Raw genomic sequence first — 22427 nt, 5'->3', positions numbered from 1 at the left:
TACTGGCAAAATGAATGTAATTCTTGGTATATTGTGATTATATTTGTTAAGGTCCCCCTTCTCCCGGGAAAAATGGAATTCCTGGCAGGTGATGATGATGCATGTACATGCAAGTAAGAATCAGCCTTTGTATGGCTGTAATGTATGTAAGTGCTTGTGAGAACACAAAACTGATGCACTGGTCTAAACCATGATATTACTGAAAATAAGAACCTGAAAAACAGAGAATGAGGTGAATGAAAGACTATTTCACATACTAAAGAAGATTTTGTGACCACACTCAGGCCACAACAACAATCCACTGAGCATTTTTTCCTTTTACATTAAAGACAAGATTGCTGAAAGTGAGTAAAAAAAACATACACATGGATTTTTATTCTTAAAATAGAATTCTGTGGGTAATAATGGAAAAGTACTAGGAATGGTGTTGAAAAATGTCTAATTTTTAAACTCTTTTCTCAGAGTTTTCCTGAAGAGGATTAACCACAAACCTAACTGAGTGTCGTTGCAGGATATCATGAGTAGCTTTTCAGAACTTCTCGCTTTAAAATAAAAAAAACGTGAAATGTGTTTGGTAAAATACACTATTTGCCCCAGTTAAAAAATAAATGTGCTCAAGAGACAAACCCTGAGAGCCACCATTAGGTATATTTTGCATTCTTATTTTGCTCGTAAAGTGTGATTCAAATCAAAAAGTTTTTATGCCACCGTTTTTCAAAGATAACCAATTGCCACTGAATAGGGAAAGATCATTACTGGCAATTTTAACCTTTCCAGTTGCAAAATGCCATGTTTGGAGAATACGTTGAAACAAATATTAGGAAAGTCATGCCATCCACTGCAGCAAATGCTTCTAAAGGTCAAGGATTCTATGTAGTCAAGCCACACCTTTATCTTAATTGTGATACCTTCAATAAAACCTCATTTGATATCTTCTACCAAGTTGTTTTCCAAGGCACACTTTGTATGTTGTGTGACTTTACACATCTTCACAAGCAGAGGGATTGTATGTGGTGTATCCTAAATCCAATGGTACTAACTTTGTTTCAAATAGGAGTTGATGCATTTGAGTATACTACTTTCAAAAGGTGTTTGACTGATCTTTGTTTCCTTTGAATGCGAACCTTAAAGTAATCTTACTGTTACATATTACTTTCAGAATGTAAACATTCTTAGCAAGTCAGGAGTAGGGCTTTAAGGGTTTGAGGTTGTGAACCTAGAGAGTTTGGCTGAAAACCATTATGAAACAATAAATGGTTATTATGCGTGTGTTCTTCGAAAGGCATCTTGGTGCTAGAATGAAAAAGGACAGTGTGGGTAGACCAAGGAACAGGTAGTACTATCTAATAAATATGTGTTTAACAAATTACAAAAGACAGCAAGGTTAGAAATCTCTTGCAAAAACAAAGAGAGCTGGTTCGAATGTGTTGCTGCTGACAGAGTAAGCCATACCTCTGAGACAAGACCTTCACTCACTGCCACACAATCCAAGCTGTTTTGCAATTCTCTTCTTTACGGTCAGTGGTTTCACATTGTTGAAGATTACCCAATACCATCATGTTGAATGTTCATCTCCACCTGATATTGGGATTTAAGTTTCTTATGTAGTTTCATCCTTTCACAACACATAATGCCGTACACTCACAAGCGTGCAATTCCAACAGCAAATGCCTTTAACAGCCAATGCCTTTCGACTGACTGGGGTATTAGATAAGGGATCCCACAGAATGAAGCTTTTGAAATGTGCCTGATGGAGTGATGTCACAAAGATTGAGGGTGTCCAATACAGCCATGGTTAGTATTGCGGACTATATGTAGAGATGCTGGAAAGGAGAGAAGTTGCAGTCATTTGTTAATGCACACATTTTTATCTTATAGTCAGTGGAGGGACTATAAATTGCAAAGCATTTAATTCTCATGCACTTGCCACCTGATGGTGAGGTGTTATATAAGTAAGAGTATAAGAAGAGATAAAAATGAACAATGCTAAAGTGTTCTCTAAGGTTGTCTGTCTCACTGTAGTGCTTCTTATAAGAAGTGGGTATTGATGCTAGATTTTTACTTTTAGGGCCCGATTACGATGTCATTAGGAAACTGTCCGGAACTAATCAGTTCCGGAATGGTTTCCTAACGAATCGGGTCCTGTGAGTCCAGTAGACCGATTACGATGCTTCCCACCATCATTCGGTCAGACTTGCATTGACTTCACTGGCAGCCTGTGTTCTGAACAATAAAACAGGCTCCCATTGAAAAAAGGGGTGGTTGCAGCCCGTGGCGGCACCCCATGGTGCCTGCCACATTGAGCATGGTTGGGAAGAGGGGTCCCTTGGGTACCCCCACGGGCTACATTCATAAGTCTTAGTATGAAAGATTCCGGCAGCCATTTTGTCTCGGTTAACCAAATTGGAACGGCTGTTCGAATCTGTCATCGCAATCACTTGTCTGGAATCCGTTTCCATAGAGCTGTACGAATCGGCTTGGTAAGACTCGGCTGTCCGGATGCCTTTGGGAACCGATTCGGTCTTTCCGGGCATTGTGATCGGTCGTTGGGAAATCTGTATGATTTGGAAGGAACAAGAGTTCCGAATCAAATTCTTCAATACCAAATCCCATCCAGATCTTTTCCTAACGACATCATAATCGGCCCCTTAGTGTTTAGTGCTGTTTTTTTATTTTTTATCGGTATGTTCTCATTTGATATTTGTCCTCCATTTCTGTCATGTTCATTTGCTTTGTATTGTTGCTGGCTGTGTCTGGTTTGCTTTAAGTAGCACAGGTGCCCCCCCTGGAAGTTCCAGCAGACTACTTGTAAGTTATACTTTTTCCAACCCTTGGGCATTATCTCGTACTTTTTCCTTCTTTCCCATCACATTTCGCAACAGCCCATTGCGGGCCCCCATTTCCTAATGAAGGCCCCGAAAAAACCTTTTTTGAAGGCATTGAAATGTATGTTATCTACACCATATGGTTCTGGACTGTGTTCCTTCAATTTGTACTCTATCAGACAGGGATACTGTTACAAGGAACCATAATCTCTGCAATTTAGCTGTCACAGCCAAAACGTCTTTATTAATTAATTTTGAAACTGTTCTATTAACACGTTTTCACTTGCACATTTCACAAGAACTGTGCTTTCACTTTGGTTATTCACTAGAGCACATTTGATGTTAAAATACTTCCACATTCATTGTTAAAAGTGCTGGGCAGCTATATAGTTCCCTACCTTAATACATGTTTGTGTTTCATACAATACCCCCAATAGGTAATAGCATCAAGTGTCCAGTAAGGATGCAATTATTTTTTTATACACTGTACTTTTAAAATACATTTCGAATGAACAATAATCGTCGTTGTTATACATCACCGGTCTCCTGGTCAAACAGCAGTGCCACTCTTAGATACAGATTGCTTTAATTAAAAAAAATGTTGAGCTATGTATCTGCGTATGTTGTCTGTCACTGTAAATCAGTGAGTTTTATTATATTGGCTAAACATATCTTCAGTGTTTTAGATTTTGCAGGTGTTGAAGATTTAGCAATTTTTTTGCCAATTTTCATTTGTTTGATTTCAGTGGTTTCTTTCGTGCTTTTGGGAATGGGTATGCAACTCTGTGGTTAATCGTGACACAAGTCTCCATTAACTTTAACAAAGATGGCGTAACCACCCACATCCTCGATGTGTGGATAGCTTACCAGAGTTATGACTGTCTATGTCTATTTTGGTGAGTCCTTGCTTGTCATTTATTGTGATTTGAGCTAGGTCTGACCCTTCATCCTTGTTGCATACTGATCATATATAATGCATCTTTGCTTTCAAGGGCCATTGACACAGGTACTTTTGGGACCTTCGAGAGAACACAGCACAAAAATGAACGCAAAAATATAAAACCTAGGGCCAGATGTACGACCCTTCCAAATTGCAAGTCGTAAATTGTGTCGTATTGCGACTCGCAAATTCGAATTTACAACAGTGTCTGAGACAGTGTTAGCGCTTCCTAATGGGGTCGCAAATTGCGGGCCGCATTAATATTCATGAGGCAGGTGCAATGTGCAACCCCATTGGAAATGGCTAGCACTCCCAGGGATGGTGGCCTGGTGGGGTTTTTCAATGAAGCACATTTTTAAAGGAAAATGGGATGCATTTAATTACAAGCATTGAAAATGCAATAGGCCTCGCCTTTTATTAAGTTAAAGTCATTTGCTTTGCTATACAATACCATTAGCAAAGCAATAGCAATAGCAAAGCAAATGGCTTTAACCTAATCAAAGCTATTGCATTTTCAACTCTTTGTGTCTCTGTCCCTTGGAGTGTGAGACTGACTTAAACTCATCAGCAACCACCCACTGGCTGCTCTCAGCAGAGACAAATGAGGGGGGACTGGGCAGGAGGGCACAGAAACACGTGACCACATGCAGGAGGTCCCAGGGTCATGACATTCTTTCTACCTCAGAAAATCAGATGTCACTCAGACAAGGCCTCAGTGTCATTTCCGTTTCCCTTTTTCTCCATAACGTGATCTTTTTATTTAATATACAATTAAAATAACACTTTGTGGTTAATTTCCCCTACCTTTCACCTTATATTTTACTCAAAATCAAGGCACAAGCAAAGGCTGTGCATATACAGTATTTTGTTTTCGTCGTGAAATATCCACATGGGCTCTAAGCAAGAAGGCAGCCATTTTGTATGGCCGGATTAAAAAAGGCCTCATTTATTAAGTGAATAATCCACTTCCACCAGTTTCTTCGCACCTTAGGGTGTCTTTTTGCTTTCTAGGGATTCAAAGGCATCTACATAAGTCAGGGAAATCTGCAAATTTACAGGAGGATTGCAGCTGAGGATTCCTGTCTCAGAAGAATTCTCGCGGTATTAAACGTGACCCTACAACCAGGCATTCTCGTCCATTTGCCCAGGGCGGCAGAAGCTAAGGGGGCTGATACCCTGTTATTACAGTCTGTTGTCAACCCCACATCCCCTCAACACACCAAGCCACTAATGCTTCATAAAAACATACGAGCAGTTAATTGTATTTACTCTGTGGCAGTGTGAATACTCATTTACATGGGCGACCTAAGGTATTCTTTCAAATTTTTCAATGTTTTCACTTTGAGGAATTACCTAACCCAGTTTTTCCTCATTCGTGAAAGGGGTAGACAGGATTTACAGTAGGAGAAAGTAACTCTGGAGTCAATGATACATTTATTGCATTTTAATGAGTAAGTTGATGTAAGGACTTTAGTGTTCATCGCCAATGGAAATGTTTGAGAATGTCCACAACTGTCCCAGATTGTGGGTGCTAGAATTTAAGGGCGACTGCTTTGCTCCTCTTCCTGACAGCATTCATGTTCCCACCTTGCGACTTAATTTGCAGCAGTAGAACATCTCCATTAATGGTGCAATGTCCATCCCCCTGAGCACACTTTACAAGTTCGAAACTCCCCTCCAGCTCATTTCGAGAATCAAAAAGTTGGAATTTTAAAATGAAAATGGTTTTTCTGCACAACGAAATTACATGCAGGAGTGCTGAACAAGTAGGGTTCAGGCCTGTTGCCTTTAGGCAGTGTTTGTGAAACTTTAGCCAGATGTGACGTTTCCTCATGCACCTCATTGGGGGCTTTGCAATGTACATATGATTATGTTGATTCTGTACACAGGGCTTAGCTACTTACTACTTTCACACCCTATTATTTTACAGCCTTGCAAACTGTGTGAAGTGCGTCCTGGAAAATCATGAAAAAAACGCATTCATCATCTGGTATTCCAGTACTTATGACGATTGTTAATAAAACATTGTTCCTGTGAAGGTCTTCCATACAATGCCTTTCCTGCTAGAGGCAGCCATGACAGGGCAGCTGAACAACAATACTGCTGCAGAGTTCAAAGGTCAAAGTCGGCAATGAAATTGAATCCTCTCAGGAGAATAGTATTGCTTAAGGTGTGCAATATTTTAAATTAGAAGGGAAGAGGAAATTGAAAACTGAAAATCATGATGGACATAAAAAGAGAAATAACTTGGGATAGAACCACACTGCCCGAGGAGGCGTCTTTTAACCTTTAACCCCTAAATTAAAATACAGCCAAACGATGAACCACACATTCGGTGGGGCTGCTACGAGGAACGACAACTGCCCCCACTCTGCAGGTGCTCAGTAAAACAGAAAAACACGGCTTTTCAGTAACACATCCACGAACACTCTGATTCGAAGGCCAATCCCTGGAGATGCAGTGTTATAAACATATCTATCGCTTCTCTGTATAGCAGTACTGTTATCAGGTGTCTGTGTGACCCGTGCAGTGCATTGATGCCTCGCGGCAACAGGGCGCTATATATAAAATTAATAATTCCATAAATAGATTAGGAAAGGGGCGGGTGTTTCAGGCAGTAAGTTGGACGTCGATAAGGCTATACAGAATAAAAGACTGCCAGTAGATACTTAAGACAACCTGTGCAGAGATTACTTCCATGTCAAGAAGGCTCTTCCTCGAGGCACTGATTGTCTCGGGATTCTGATCCAGACAGGGTTATCGAGCTAGAAACAACCTTGTAATGTGCAGCTCGATCCTACCCCGTCCTGTGAACTCCTGCGACTGTCAAGACAATAAAAAATAGAGTCATTTGTTGTGAAATGGCAACCGTGCAACCGGGTCTTGGGAAGTTCTGATGAACAATGAAAGCTTTGCTTCCCTGGCTAGGATGTGAGTGGGAGGGGCCTCGTCCCCTCAGCCCCCACCGCTGCACTGGAAGCAGTGCATCTCGCTGTCTAGCAACACTGACATTCAGAAGTCAGTCAGTCCGAAATATAAAGAGCCGTACTGCCTCAGTTTCCGAGGAATACCCGCTATTATTTTGAGCAGGATAAGAATAACACCATAGCCATGAGAAATGCATCTTAGGAAGAACCCTTCTGGGGTCAGTGGGACTGTGATTGTTTCCATGTTTGCACTAGTGACAGTCAGGGGCTGAATGGAAACTGTGTTTGCTCCAGTGTAGTGCCGGCACTTCTTGGAAGTTGTCCACTTAAATATTAACAAGTACTTTGATGATGCTGTAGGTTGCAGGGCTTGTATTCCACGTGGGGCTAAATGACAATGATTAGGTGGGGAACGCCGAGCGGCTTCGAGGCTCAGTCCAGAACCCCAGAACAACCTAGTGCGCAAGCGCACCTATTGAAGAAAAAAAAATTAAAGGTAAAGGGCCACATTGCGCGCTTTAAAAACAAGTACTTTGATGGTGCTGGAGGCTGCAGGGCTAATGGGCAGTAAAGCGCGACATCGCGCGGTGCTTGAAAAACCCAAGTACTTTGATGGTGCTGGAGGCTGCAGGGCTAATGGGCGGTAAAGCGCGACATCGCGCGGTGCTTGAAAAACCCAAGTACTTTGATGGTGCTGGAGGCTGCAGGGCTCATGGGCGGTAAAGCGCAACATCGCGCGCTGCTTGAAAAACCCAAGTACTTTGATGGTGCTGGAGGCTGCAGGGCTAATAGGCGGTAAAGCGCGACATCGCGCGCTGCTTGAAAAACCCAAGTACTTTGATGGTGCTGGAGGCTGCAGGGCTAATGGGCGGTAAAGCGCGACATCGCGCGCTGCTTGAAAAACCCAAGTACTTTGATGGTGCTGGAGGCTGCAGGGCTAATGGGCGGTAAAGCACAACATCGCGCGCTGCTCAAAATACCCAAGTACTTTGATGGTGCTGGAGGCTGCAGGGCTAATAGGTGGTAAAGCGTGACATTGCGCGCTGCTCAAAAAACCCAAGTACTTTGATGGTGCTGGAGGCTGCTGGGCTAATGGGCAGTAAAGCGCAACATCGCGCGCTGCTTGAAAACTGCTTGAAGTGAGGGGCAGCCACAAGCAGGGCACAAGTCCTAAAACAAGCGCTCCGAAAGCGAAAGAGGATCGCACCGGAGCTTATATTTATAGGGCCATGTGTTTGACACACATGTCCCCATAAAGATAAGAAACCTTTTGCGACCCACGGAAAGCAGGCGAGCTTGTCCAAGTGGGCCGTCTGAAAAAGCCAAAGGGAGGCAACACGGAAAGCTCATTTCCAATGGCTGGCCACCGTTTAGCATAAACGGTGACGCCAGCCAATGGAAAAGAGGGGCGGGGCTTAAAGCCCTTTACTGAAGATACTCAAAAACATTCAATCTCGCACGAGCGAGCTGCGCTTGTGCGCAGCTACGCTAGGCGAGACCTAAAAAATGAAACTTTACTGTGGGACCACTGCCTGCTCTCAAAAAGTATATTCATTGCCAGTCACAAAGGGGAAGGGATTACCTGGGAACTCCTTTCCATTTGTCAGTGGCTTACCACCCATTTGAAATGGGTGGTACACTGTGAGTGTTTTGCAGCTACAATTGCGGCCGCAACACAATCTTACAATGAAGTGCAAGTCACTATTAGGAAGGGACGCCCTTGGCACACCCCTTCCAAATAATAGGTAAAAAAATCTATTTTGTGAGTCGGTTATAGGTTACTGGCTCGCGAAATAGGGTTTGTAAATAGAACAGACCTATTTTACGGTCGCAAACTGGCCCGATTTCCCATCTGCCACCGCAAAAAACACATCGTACATCTGCCCTCTAATTAATAAAACAAATAGGGATTGGTTGATACAGGTGTGTATTTTTTAGAATGAATATAACCTACAAGCAGGAAGTAATGGTGCATATGATCTATGAGGGGCTTCACAGAAATCATTGAGGGTGTTCAAAAATATTAATGTAGAAGCAAGTGTTAACATTTGATGATTGCATTTAGAATTTTGAAAGTGACAAGCAAGAGTACTGCTGTTATTCAGCTTGAAATAACCGAAGGCCACACTGCAAAGGAAAACTATCTATGCTAACATTTATATGAATTACATTTTCAGGCAAGATTCACAACTGTTCAAGAAGGAAACCCTAATGATTAAATACCTGAGCGATACGGCGCTGGATCCGTAGACCTCTCTCACTGATGCCAAATCAGCTTCCAGCTGCGGGTGCTTGTGAAGTTCTCCATCAAAACTAACCTGCAAAAGGGAATGTGATATTTCTTATTGGAAGTAATACATTGTAAACAGAGTACGCACATTAATGAAACAAATTGAGGGAGGTCTTTGAAGATTAAGGCCATCGAATATAACCAACCCTTTTCCTTTCCGACTACTGCAATAATGCCATACACCAAGGTTTGTGAATTAATTGCATTAGTTGGCATCTTCTTACCTTTAATCCAAGGAGGATATGAGAAAAGAAGTACAAAAACAGAAGGTATTTATTTATCTGTAATTGAAGCTCACACTGGGTTCTTTCGTTTATAGGAAATGGCCCTCTCACAGTTTGCAAAAAATTATGCCTCCTTACACACACATTTCCAATGACTTACAGCAAAGTGACTAGCTGTGACTGAAGCAAGTGCGATGGTCTAAGGTGGATTATCCCCATTAAAGGGATGGCACAGTGGATTCTGGAAAATAATTTGCAGAGGATTTTCTATTACCATCTCACTCCAAATCAGGTCCCTGCTCCTGCCCAAGTTTTAGGAATTCTGAAACATACACTTTAATGATTTTTCTTATTTGTGTTTTTCTCTTTACGCTATCTGCCGACTTGGGTTTAATCTTTTAGCTGCTGAAGCCTCTCCCGCTGCAGTGCTGAGACATTTTTTTTGCTGTTTGGGCACTTTGGGGCACATGCATCAACATATACAATAGCGATTCTTTATTTGCGATTATTAAGGAATCTCAATTAAAGAATCGCTATCGCCTATGCATGTATGAATCGCAAAAGAAATTTGCGATTCCTACAAATTCCTTAATTGCGACTTGCAAATTGCAACTCGCAATTAAGGAATTGATTCCCATTCATTCCTTTAGGCCCAGAGGCCCAAAGGAATGAAAGGAAATTGCATGCGCAATTTGCAAGTACCTTATAGGTACTCGTAAATTGCGCATGCAATTTCAAGGGTGCCAAAAGGCACCCTTGAAATTGTTAAATAAACGCATGTAGTACACACACACGACCCAAGGGTATGTGTGTGTGCAACCTGGAACTTTGAAAAATTCACTTTTTTATTGCATTTTTCAAAGTTCAAGCAAAATACCATCAAGTTTCATTTGACCGTAATTTGCGTCCCCTAAGAGCGAAATTGCTATTTTTAATGGCATTATGCATTGCATTTGAGGCATCGCAATTTGTGATTCCTTAAATACAATCGCAATGTAAGTAATTGCTAATTTTGCGATTACTTAAATTGCCATGTTTGCATTTGGGATGATGCATCCCAAATGCAAAAATATTGGTCGCAAAGGGGCAGATTCTGAGAATCTGCCTGTTTGCGACCGGTTTTTACTTTGATGCATGTGGCCCTATGTGCTTAAGCCTTCAGAATGTTTTTTTCCACAAAACGTATCCTAAGGTACCAATGTTTGGAGGATTTTCAAAATTGACAAAATATAGCATTTTGGGGGGGGACAAATGCGAACTAATGCTGTGCAGAAGATTAAAAAAATAAATTCCAAACATGGCATCAAAAACAGGTTTGCTATGCTGTGATCACCATCTTCCCAGCTTTCAGGAAAAAGCAAAGTATCAAAAAAATTTACTACAGTTTTTGAATTTTTCTTAGGAGTAAGTCAAGTCAAAAATAATTTATTTCCAAGAAATACATTCTTATAGAAATATACACACAATTCATAAAAATCCCCCCCAAAATTAAATAGCCTCAGACATCAATTAATGATTATTACTTTCAATCCCAAGTACTTCCCATTTCTCCGTACCATGACTCAAAGTTCCCAGCCCAAGAGCTCACATATATTTAAAGCACTTTAGAAAACATATTAAGGTTTTAGTCAATGACAAACAATTTATATTACTCCAATCAGCATTTATAAAGGGTAAAGTGCATAGCAGCTTATCGCAACTTCAATGATCTCTCTTAATCTTGCTTCAGTTTCAGATATACTTTCAATCATCTAACATATTCCTATTAGGGGATCCTCTCATTTGAATTAAGTATGCTCACTTAGTAAAAAACACCCATGTCAACCTTATGTTAAAATTAAAAAAAAGGGTAATATGGTCGGTGTCCTTAAGATTTTACACAAATACTGTCCAATGCCTATAGCTACATTTAAGAACCTAAGGTCATGTATCAAATCTAGACCCATTTTCCGTGTTTGGATTCCATATTTTTTAAATACAGGTCAGAGTAACTTTTTCCTTTCCGCCATGAAGAATGCACAATCCATCAGTACTTGGCTCACCAAATATTTCCTGCCTCACTTACAGTGGCACTGCCCATTGTTCTTAGCAACTTCTATTTTTAATCCCTTCATACGCCACCCAGGGTCGAATACTACCCTCTAGTGCATAGCTTCATTATGTAGGCGCTTGTCCAGAATGTTATACTGTTATATGGCCATTAGGGCCATTGTCGACACTGCTACGACATTACTTTATTTTGCAAGACTCTGTTTATGCCTTTCACTTGAGAACGGTCTGCTTTTCGTGTTCTCTGCTAGTTCCTGGAGTTTAGTCTGAAGACGATGTGCAAGGTCAATAAACAATGCCCCTTGTTATTCTGTTCTGGTCAATCCCTAGCACCTAGACAACACATGCTAAACACAGCTGCACTGCTGGAAACTCATGCTTTGATATTACAGGGATGCATGTTGTTCAAACACACACTTGGAGAGAGACGTTTCCAGGGAGAAGAGCTATGCTGTGCCTATGATGTAAAACTTCTATCTAGGCACTAAGGTATTGGTCTGCTGACAAAGCCCAGAGATCTTCCCTTATAAATTAAAACTCAACCTTACCAAGGGGAGGGTGGTTAGGCCTTATAGTCCTTTTTCCACTGTCTGTATATGGTGACATCCCCCTTTATATTCTACGGAATTGTAACAATGCTAATTGTTCTGAGTTTATGAATTTCGCTGCTGGTAGTGGCTCGTATACTGCATTAGAGAGCACAATATTTAAAATAAACACTTTGAACTATTACAGTGAATCTGCCTATTGTTATTGTGGACCAGTACGAGTGAGCGAGCGATAGGGTATGTCTTGCTACCGCGATTCCTGAGAGAGTCAGGAGTGTTGTGTTCTGGGTTGTCTAATCATTTGTAGCTTCGTGATTATGTAGGAGAACGAATAAGACACTATAGCTAGTCGGTTTTGGGATTTGGGGTACTAAGGTGGTAGGAAGGTACAACCCCTATACACGAGGTCCTGTTTTCCTGCGCATAGTTCTGTATATGTGCAGAATCCCCGCAACAATACAAGTAGGGAAATAGATTTGTGCTCTCCTGAGAGCTTAAGTAGTGAATAACTGAGCTATTGGCTTTAAGATAGTGCAGATCCTTTCTCCAGCTAGATTCAAGGGCACTTTTCCTGATTGCACTCTTTGTCTGGTTAGTCCAGGCCACTTCCCCTCTTTCGGACCGCAACTCTGGGACCCCCAAACGCTTCAGCATCAATTACTTTTATCAGTGTAAATTAACATTATTTCTGGTACGATTTGCTCCGACAGTTTATCACCAGGCGTCCCATCTTTAAGAGAAAAATAGAAGCACAAGGCTCAGGCATCCACAAGGGCACTCCAGGCTATAGTTCTCTACTCCCTCCTTAAAGGGCCTGCGGGATTATTGTATAACTTTACTTAGTGGCTCAAAGGTATGGCTCCCAAACGTATGCTCAAATCTTTTCACCCCATTCACTACTGTGGAAAGAACAGGTCTCCAGGAAGTGATTTATCTATCCCACCTCAAATTGTCTGAAAAGGTTACACCCAGATATTTGCACTCTCTAACCTGCTCTAAATGTACATCACCACACGAATTTCCTTTTTCTCTTAGCATAAAACATTGTTTTTGTCTTGCCAACATTTATTGTTAATTTGTTTTCGAGACAATAGGCATGTTAGAAACGGGGTTTCCCGGTAGGCTAGGGCAAGCGCCAAAGCCAGGCAGAAACCCCCGTTCTAGTCATGGCGAGGGAGCTACACCCGGAGGATAACCCCTGCTCACCCCCTTGGTAGCTTGGCACGAGCAGTAAGGCTTATCCCAGAGGCAATGTGTAAAGCATTTGCGCGACACACTCACACAGAGGCAACACACTAGGCACACTACAAAAGAGACTCGACACAAGGTTATATAAAAATAGCCTTTGTATTATAAAAACACATTAGAATCACAATCACAGAGATATACACTGTGCCAACTGGCACCAGGTAGCAATTTACAAGGGATTAGTTACAAGGCAGCGCCAATTGGGTCACTGGCAGAACCATCACAAGCTCCAAAGAATAAATGTAAAACAACCAGGAATAACAGCCAGTAGCTATGGGTGAATAATGAACTTAGCATCATCACATTAGAGTTAGGCATAAATCACATGTGCATGAGGCATCATCCTAAGACATCCTAGCATGACAAGAGGCCGAAAAACATGATGCATCTCATTAGGCGTAAACCACATTAGATTAGGCATAAGCCACCTTAGATCAGGTATAAGCACATTATGCATACAACCAGCAATGTAAGCATTAGGGGAAAAACATTAGGCATCAACCGTAGCCATATAAGCACATTATGCATCATATCAGCATAAGTCACATTGGGCATAAACACATTAGCATGCGGCATCTCGTTAGCATGAAAACATTAGGCATAAATCCCATTAGCAGTGGGCATAACCCTAAAACATCATGCCATGACGTTAGGCATCATCACATTAGGCATTCCCTTAGGCATAAATGCATTACACACAAAATCAGCAGGGCAAACCTTGTGACCCCAACAATGCGCAGATTGGAGCCCCACTCTGGGACTCCACAATACGGAATTGCCCAAACGTTGCAGCTGCCCACTGTCCTGCGGGGCAGCTGTGCAGAGTACAACCAGTTCCGGTAAAGTTGGGGTCCCCTATGGGACTCTGAAATCAAAAAGTAATGTTGCCCACAATGTTGCTGCTGCCCGCTCCTACAGGACAGCTGTGCAAAATGAGGCAGACAAGACATTGCAGCTGTCCACTGTCTGGCAGGGCAGCTGTGAAGGGGGGAATAAAAAAAGAACAACGACTCGGCACCGCTGTGCCGTCGGAGCCCCATGCGGAGAAGGGATGAAGGGCAGCTGCCCACTGCCACCCAGGGCAGCTGCCTGGCAAGTACAGTGAATGCCAGCGCGGCCCCTCCCTGTCCCCCTGGGGACCTTAGGCACCGACAATGTGCCTCAGCCGGCCCCCAACAGTCTGCACACGCAGCCCCACTCACCAGAATTCCTGCCGGATGGCCGACTCCTCTGGGCAGGGGGGAGGCATCGGCAACTTCCCCACTCGCCGGGACTCTTCTTTGGTTGCTCCCGCCTTCTTGGGGGCATCAATGCCGGGGCCGTCTCCTCTCCTGACTTCACCCGGGCCCCCTCCTGGCTCCGGGACTTCAATGGGGAGCCCGCGAGGCTCCGGACGGCTTCCCCCAAGGCAGGGGAGGAGGCGGGCCGTCAGTCTTCTGTTTTCTTTTCTTCAGCACTCCTCTCTCCGGCTACCGAAGTGCCGGGTAGGCTCCCGCCTTCGGTTTGAAAGTGATATAACGCAGGGGGTGTGGCTAGCCAACAACTAAGATGGCCGCTCTGGGGTAGAGCTCCGGGCAGCCACCGGCTAATTCCCCGCTAACATCAGCTAAAACGATCCGATTGCCCACATTCTTCTAGGACGGAGGATCGACTCGAACTGCTGCTCCATTTGAGCCGTCTCAGTACCGAATTGAAGGTCGACCGCCGCCGCCAGCGCCATTTGAAGCCGGCGGCCGCGGGACAAGGGCAGACTCAGCCGTGACAAAGTGCGGCCTTCGTCGGCGCCAGTGACCGCTAATTCCGAAAGTCTACTGCGGCCAACAGATCCCATCGCCGGGGACCAGCATAATTTACCCGCATTGGCCGCAGACCACTCTGAAGAGTTGGTGAGTGGTGAGAGCCCAGGGCGCTGTGTGCACGGCGCCCGGGCCGATCAGGAGGTACTGCGCATCGCACCAGTTTCTGCCGGGGCCCTAGGCGAAGTCTGGACAAAGGCCTTGGGAGCCTGCATAGTAACGCTGTGACCCCGTGGGCACTAGGAGGACATTTCTTTCACATCTGCTCTCTCTCTCCGCCACCGCTCGACGATCTGGCCCCATTGGGAACTGTAGGCCCTGATTGCTGGCCAAATAAGAAGATATCCCCCCAGCCCCTCTCACACTCTGAACTTGGGGTGCACTACCCCCGTGGGGAGGATTGCCGGGGCTGGGGTGACGCCTGCCTAGGCCTTGGAGGTCGTCATTTTGGGCCATGCGCAGTCCCTCAGTGTAGAGGCCCGGGTCCAATGAAAGATCTACATCTTGCCCGCTGCCGTGTTTACGCAGCCCCTGACGCCCTGGGTTTCAACATCTCCTGATTAGAGAAGAGGTACAGGACACAATGGCCACACAGAGGGGCCCCAAACCGTTCACTATCCACAAACTGTCGAAATACTCCAACTCTAAATTTAATGAAGCCGAGGAGAAACAGCCGGAGGGAGAAGCGAGGCAACACTCAGTTATCGAGGGCCCGCCACTGGTAGACATAATGGTGGCGGTACAGGGAGTCCGCACTAAGCTGGAGCATAAAAATCGACACCGTCTCCAACGATGTCAATTTGATCCGTACTGATCTGCGGAATATGGGGGGACTGAGTAAAGGCAAACGAAGGTTCTATTGCCACACTTACGACCTCCAACGTTTGGAATCGGTGGTCAAACAATTGCAGACCCAGACGACTGACCTAGAAGCCTGACTGGAGGATTCCGAAGGGCACGCGAGAAGAAACATAATGTGCTTTTTGGGAGTTCCTGAACAGGCGGAAGGGCCGGCTACTGATCAGTTTGTGGAGGACTTAATCCAAAATCACTTGTAACCGCGGTCCCTCTCCAACTACTTCTCCGTCGAACACGCCCACAGAGTGCCTGGAGGCCCTCCGAAGCCTGGCGCTCCCACTCGCCCCATCCTGGCGCGAATCTTCAATTTTCGCGACCGTGACGCTATCCTCTAGGCCTCGAGGAACGGACCGCCCTTAAAATTTGAGAATTCCAGTGTAACCTTCTTTCCGGATTTTACTTATAAGGTGCAGCTGAAACATCGCTCTTTTCTAGAAGTTAAACGCGCTGTCAGAGGACACATTTTGAAATACGCCATGCTCTTCCCGGCGAAGCTACATGTACAAGTCAACGGCAAGTCGCTCTTCTTCCAGTACCCTGAGGAGGCCTGGGACTGGCTGGAGGGGTGGCGATCATCTCCAGGCCGGGACGCTGATTCCCAGGATCATTCACGTGACTCCCAACGTCCTCCAGGGAAGATTGATTGAACTTAGATGGTGCAGGTATCATTCCACTCACTACGAACTGGGTTTAATTTCCTGTCCTCTGTAATTGATCACGATCTTGACTATGTTCCTAGGCCTCATTCTTGGGTTGTTATGGATAAAAAATCCTTTATTGTTTGTGTACGGGACACTGTGTATTTGTTTCCTTCATGAACGAACATTTCAAGACATTTATCCATTGGGACTGGACCCTCGAGGAATTGGGAGGGGTGGGTTTTGCTTTTTGAGGTCCATGGGGTTCTGATCTTCCGTCCTGACAATGTTTGGTTCTCTATGTTCTACTCTGTGCAATTACAATGTTTCCGTCGATGGAAGAGGGCCAAATCTTGGGACACGTTGGTTGTGCAGCGTTTCCCTTTCATTGGGCTCTTTATGGGTACTCAAGCGCTCTGCAATTTGGGGTGGTGGGCAGTTCACGTTGCAGGAAGGCAGAGTGGGGGGGGGTTCCAGGGTATTTTTTCAAGGGGTTCTTTTATTTTTTGTATTTAGCAATCAGTCCGCGATGGTAATACACACTTGTAAGGTAGTAATTGAAGCATATTGTGATTTCATTCCTTTGTTCTTCGGCTGTACTCCACTATGTATGATTGCTATTTGTGCCCGGTGGGAGATGGGGCCTCTGTTTCAGGATTATAATGACTGACGCTTCCGTAACTTCCACCTCCCTGGGTCGACTTGGAATGTGAATGAGTTGGGTGATCGGATCAAAAGAGGGTTAGTTTTGTAATATCTGAAACGTCATTCCCCTGATCTTGTACTCCTCCAGAAGACCCATATCCGAGGCACTACATACAAAGCACTGAACCGCTGGGGCTACAAACTCCTTGCCCATGCGGGGTACACCAGGGAATCCAGAGGGGTGGGTATCCATTCACGCTCCTCCCTTCCCTTTCAGGTTAGGACAATCACACGGGATTCAGATGGGCGATTTGTCACTGTGTCGGGGGATTGGGAGGGCCGTTCTCTCAATGTGACCTCATTATGTATATCCCCAGACTCCAGTCCTCCACCCTGGCTGTTTTAGGCCCACACATACTAAATTTACCGGAGGGAGACATTTTATTAGGGGGTGACAGTAATCCCCGCCCTACTCAGAGAACTGGACCGCCTGCCCTCCCGACAAACAGAACCGCAGGGGAAACTACTGGGATTGACTGACACTTGTTGCAGACTTCACCCTTCAGATCCGCAATACACTTTCCTCTCCGGGGTTCAGTGGAGCCTGTCCCGTATCGACTACCTTTTCTGCCACTCCTCTCAGCTCTCTATGTTTGGCGATATAACCTTTATACCTAGGGGCATATCCGACCACTCCCTGATCCTGGATCAGTACGGGGGTAACCCTTCCCGCTCTCACCGATACATGGCCCTTAACCCATGGTATCTTCGAGTCCCGGAGATTCGGGCCAAACTGATGAAGGCCACATCGGATTATTTTGCTGAGAATGTAGGTTTCGTTGACTCGGATGTAATATTATGGGAGGCGTATAAGACAGTGATCCGGGGGTGTGGGGTGACTGCAGTGGCGGGCCATCGAAGGGAGAAGCGTCAGCGGCTAGAGGCTATTGAACTAGAGGTGGCCAGTTTAGAGCGTGAGCTTATCGCAACTGCCTCATCGGACACTTCTCATAGACTTGCAGTGAAACAGAAGGAATATCATGACATAGCCAGTGAGGCAGTCAGGGAGCATTATCGCTCTACCCAGTGTCTGGTTTATGAAATAGGTGATAAAGCCAGTAAACTGTTAGCGTGGTTGGATAGGCGAGAAATTGCTAATAGATGGGTTGCTGAAATTAGGTCTCCAGATGGAGAGAGACGAACTGACCGGGGCGGTATTGCGAAAACTTTTGCCAATCATTTTGAACGTCTTTACGTCCCTACATCTACTTCCACGCAGGAAGAGGCTGTCGACCTTCTCTCCACTCTCCCTCTATCAAGGTTGGACCCACAAGATGTGACAGACCTTGACACTGCTCTCAATTCTGAGGAGGTGTCTAAAGCTATTGGAGCATTGCGCATCCGGGAAGGCCATGGGGCCTAGTGGTTTACCAATTGAGCTGTACAAAACGGTCTCAAATGTTTTGGCCCCACACCTGATTCGAATGTATGAGGAAAGCATAAAGCTTGGGAGTCTGCCCTAGACACAACACTTGGCGAATATTGCAGTCATATACAAGGAGGGGAAACCCCGAGATCAATGTAGTTCCTATTGACCAATTTCCCTCCTTGATCCAGAGGTTAAAATTCTAGCTAAAATCCTGGCCCTCCGCCTGTCGCCCCATCTCCATAAGGTAATTCACCCGGACCAATACGGCTTTATGCCAAATAAGAATACAGCGCTCAACCTCCGCCGCCTCTTCGGAGTACTGGGACGCTAAAGTAGCGTTTGACATGATGGAATTGCCCTTTTTATTTGCGTCTCTGGAGAGATACGGCTTTGGCCCACGTTTTATGGCCTCGGTGCGTCTATTATATACTAGCCCCTTGGCCAGAGTCTCGGTCAATGGTGGACTATCGGCGATTTTTGAGCTTGGGAAGGGCACAAGGTAGGGTTGCCCCCTGTTGCCATTGCTTTACGCTCTGGCACTGGAACCCTTGGCGGTGTGGATTAGAGGTGACCTGTCTATTCGTGGGCTGAACTGGGCTCCGGATTGGTCGGATAGAATATCCCTCTACGCTGATGATATTCTTTTATATCTGGCCAAACCCTGGTCTTCACTACATACGGTATTTCACATCCTCACTCTTTTTCGGAAATACTCGGGCTACACTATCAATAGGGACAAATCCGTGATATTTGTCCTCCATGGCGGTCCTCCACGGCTTCCCACGGGCTGTACGGCCAGAATAGTCACGGAGGGCTTCCGATACTTAGGTATTTACGCCAAAAGAGAAGTGGATGTCTTCCACAGAAGAATTATCCTCCCCCCTTTGCATCGCCTCCGGGCGGATGTGCAACATTGGAGGGCGCTCCCCCTTACCTTACTTGGTGAGGCAGCCCTCTTTAAGATGATGGCGCTTCCCCGCTTTTTATATGTTTTACAAAATACACCTTATCCTATTTCACAACAATATTTCTTAACAATGAATTCTGAGGTCCGGACCCTATTGTGGAACGGCGGCACTCCCCGAATCGCCTTGACTAAACTTCTACGTAGTTGGTACAATGGGGGTATTGCACTTCCTGCAATCAAAATGTAATATTGGGCCTCACAATAGGTGCTCCCTAATCATTGGGCCCACCGCCCCATCACGGATCCAGCGTTTAGGATGGATCGCTCCAATATGACGGCGGGCAACTATAGGAGGGCACTGTATGGGGGACCCAAGCACTCACCTTTATTTCCACCCACCTCTACACGGTCTCGATCTGGAATGCGGCTACAGCTGCACTGAGTTGGAAGGGTAAAATTACACGAGTTACTCCATTACTGGAATCCCATCAACTAGGGATGCTGTCAAATTTTCCCGGGTTTGATAAATGGGACCTTATTGGCCTTTCCACAGTTGGGGACATGTGGGCAAGGGGTGCGGTAGTTCCGTTTGCTGACTTGAGGGCAAAGTACCAACTACACGAAGGGGAAACTTTCCGCTACCTACAAGTACGTAACGTTCTTACCAAGGCCATTCCTAAGGGTCTCGATCTCCCCGTCTATTCTCCCTTAGAGGACAGACTCCTAGACGACTATCTCTCAGATAAGGCTATTTCCTGAACATATTGTAAGATACTTAACAATCGCCCGGAACCACTCGATAAAATCCGCATGAAATGGGTGGATGACATGGGGGACTTGACGGATGAGGACTGGAGGGAGGCCTTAGCATCTCCCAGGGAGGTGGCAATTAGATCCCGGTTCAAACTTATACAACTGAAAATATTACACAGAGCCTATTATACTTCCAAGGCTTTGGCTAAAATAGGATTGACAACCTCCTCACTTTGTCCCCGTGGCACCCTGGGCACGTTCCTACACCAGTGGTGGGACTGCCCGATTCTCCAACACTATTGGAACGGGATTATAGACACTATGCCCCAAATATGCAAGAAATCTCTGAATCCCTCACCCAGGCTCTGACTTTTAAACATTTGGGATGCCACCGATCTCAATCACACTGAGCAGATGTGGGTTACTTTGGGCTGTATCATAGCTAAGCGTAACATCGCCAAAACATGGAAGGGGGGAGTCGTGCCTTGTAGTACAGACTAGGCCGGAGACATGGACTGGTGCATGCAGGCTGAAAGGGTGATATATGAAGGCAGAGGCTGTCCAGGCAAATGGACTAAGATATGGGGCCCATGGAACGAGCATAGACGGCTTTTATGCTACCGATGGGGAGTCCCTCTAAGGATGCAATGCAATACTATGTTGTGCTTAGCTGAGATTTTTATCGTTTACCTTGATTTTTTTAGGTGTATATGCGATACATATGTTTTACGTGATGTGCTCCTTCTGGCAATTGCTCTCCTTTTTGGTTTGCTTTTTGTTGTATTTTTATTTTATGTTTTTAATAAAAAGATTTATAATAAAAAAAAAAAAGAGATATAACACAGGGTGGGCTCCCGCTTCAGTTTCAAAACTCGGGGTTGGCTCCCACTGTAGAAATACACCAATACGGCGTGGGCATCCGCTCACAGCAGCATAAGTGCGGGGTGGGCACCCACTAAATCTCTTGGCAGAAGGCAGCCTAACATGTTAGCGCTTTCCTTCCTGCAGCGCTCTCATGTACCCCGGGTCGGCGGAGGTGCAATAGAGCCACACAGCGCTTTCCTCTAGACACGGACCAGTGGCGGTGACTTCCACATTAGAACACGGGGTGGGCGCCCGCCAGAATTAAAATAAAGCACCAGCGGGGTGGGCACCAGCAATTGAGATCCAAAGGAGCGGGAAACGCGGGGTGGGTGCCCGCGCGAAATCAGCAGTGAGGGGGAATCCCCACACTGGGGATTCCCTTATAAGCCATGTGCAGCTCGGCGCTGCGGAGCTCCAGCGCTCCTCTGGGGAAAATTAAGATGTAGCACCCACGAGGTGCTAGAAGGCTGGCGAAGCTCCAGGATGTGGAGGCAAGGCTGGGCAACGTCAGCAGACCCGAGGACAGCACACTGGGCAGAGCAGCAATTCCTGGGAACAGTCAGGCACCGCAAAGAGGCAATCCTTCCAGCACAGCAGCCTTTACTCCTGCAAAGTCTCTTCCTGGGTCCAGCAGAAGGTAGAAGGGCAGAGTTGGGCACAGGGGCCATCACGCAGGGTCCCACGGCGGTTCCTCCTGGCAGAGTGTCCCCTCCACGTCAGCACAAGCACCCCCATGGAGTCACAGCCCCTGCATTTATACACCTTTCTGCCCTGCGTCTAGAAGGGGGCAGAAGCTTCTGGAAGGGTCCTGGAAGTTCCAGTCCCAACTGGCACTGGGAGGGGTGTTTGTAGGGGGGCGGAGCTAGCATTGTACAGGGCAGGCATAGACCTATTGAGGGACAGGGGATTTCTCCGCCCACTACTCCAGTTGCAGACCTCTCATTCAGCCTGGCCCTGCCTCCCTGGAGCCACCCACTCCTCACCAGCCCGGTCACTTCTAGACACAGACATGCACGCAGGCACACAGCACACAGAAATGCCAACTTCTAAAAGTGGCATTCCTAAAATAGTAAAAATAAATCTGCGCACACCATTGAGCAGCATTTATCATTTCCATTCCACACCTACCAAACATGCCACACTTATTTTGATTTATTTAGGAGTTATCCCATAAGGGGGGTGGGGGGTTTCCAATGTTAGCCAATGGAGGGCAGAGAGCACACGCACTCTGCACTGCTAACCTGTGCTAAAGTGCCCAGAGTCCTAAACCCACCAACACCATGTTAGAAAAAAGGCTAGGAGGAAGGCAGAAAGTTTAGGGATGACCCTGCAAGAAAAGCCAAGTTCGACAAGGCATTTAGGGTGTTTAGCTTCCGTTTCAGCCCTCTAGGCTTGAGGCCCATCACAACCAGATCGTCCGCGTGCATGAGGCAACTAATATGTCTAGCTTCAACCTTTGGTGAAAAACTATGTGTACCACGTAATG

The 22427-nt window shown here is 45.6% G+C and overlaps 1 protein-coding gene across 1 annotated transcript in view; it reads right to left on the bottom strand.

Moving 5' to 3' along the window:
• Nucleotides 1-22427, bottom strand: part of PARP8 (poly(ADP-ribose) polymerase family member 8) — a 788553-nt gene that overhangs the window by 400760 nt on the left and 365366 nt on the right. Inside the window, exon 7 of the mRNA XM_085631232.1 lies at nucleotides 8916-9010. Within this exon, the coding sequence (XP_085487358.1) occupies nucleotides 8916-9010 (95 nt within the window). The remainder of the gene's footprint in view (nucleotides 1-8915; nucleotides 9011-22427) is intronic.

Source organism: Triturus cristatus, chromosome 2_1, assembly GCF_964204655.1.
Source record: "Triturus cristatus chromosome 2_1, aTriCri1.1, whole genome shotgun sequence".
Lineage (NCBI taxonomy): Eukaryota > Metazoa > Chordata > Amphibia > Caudata > Salamandridae > Triturus > Triturus cristatus.
The sequence above is the reverse complement of the archived record's forward strand: the minus strand, read 5'-3'. Positions and strand labels throughout refer to the sequence as shown.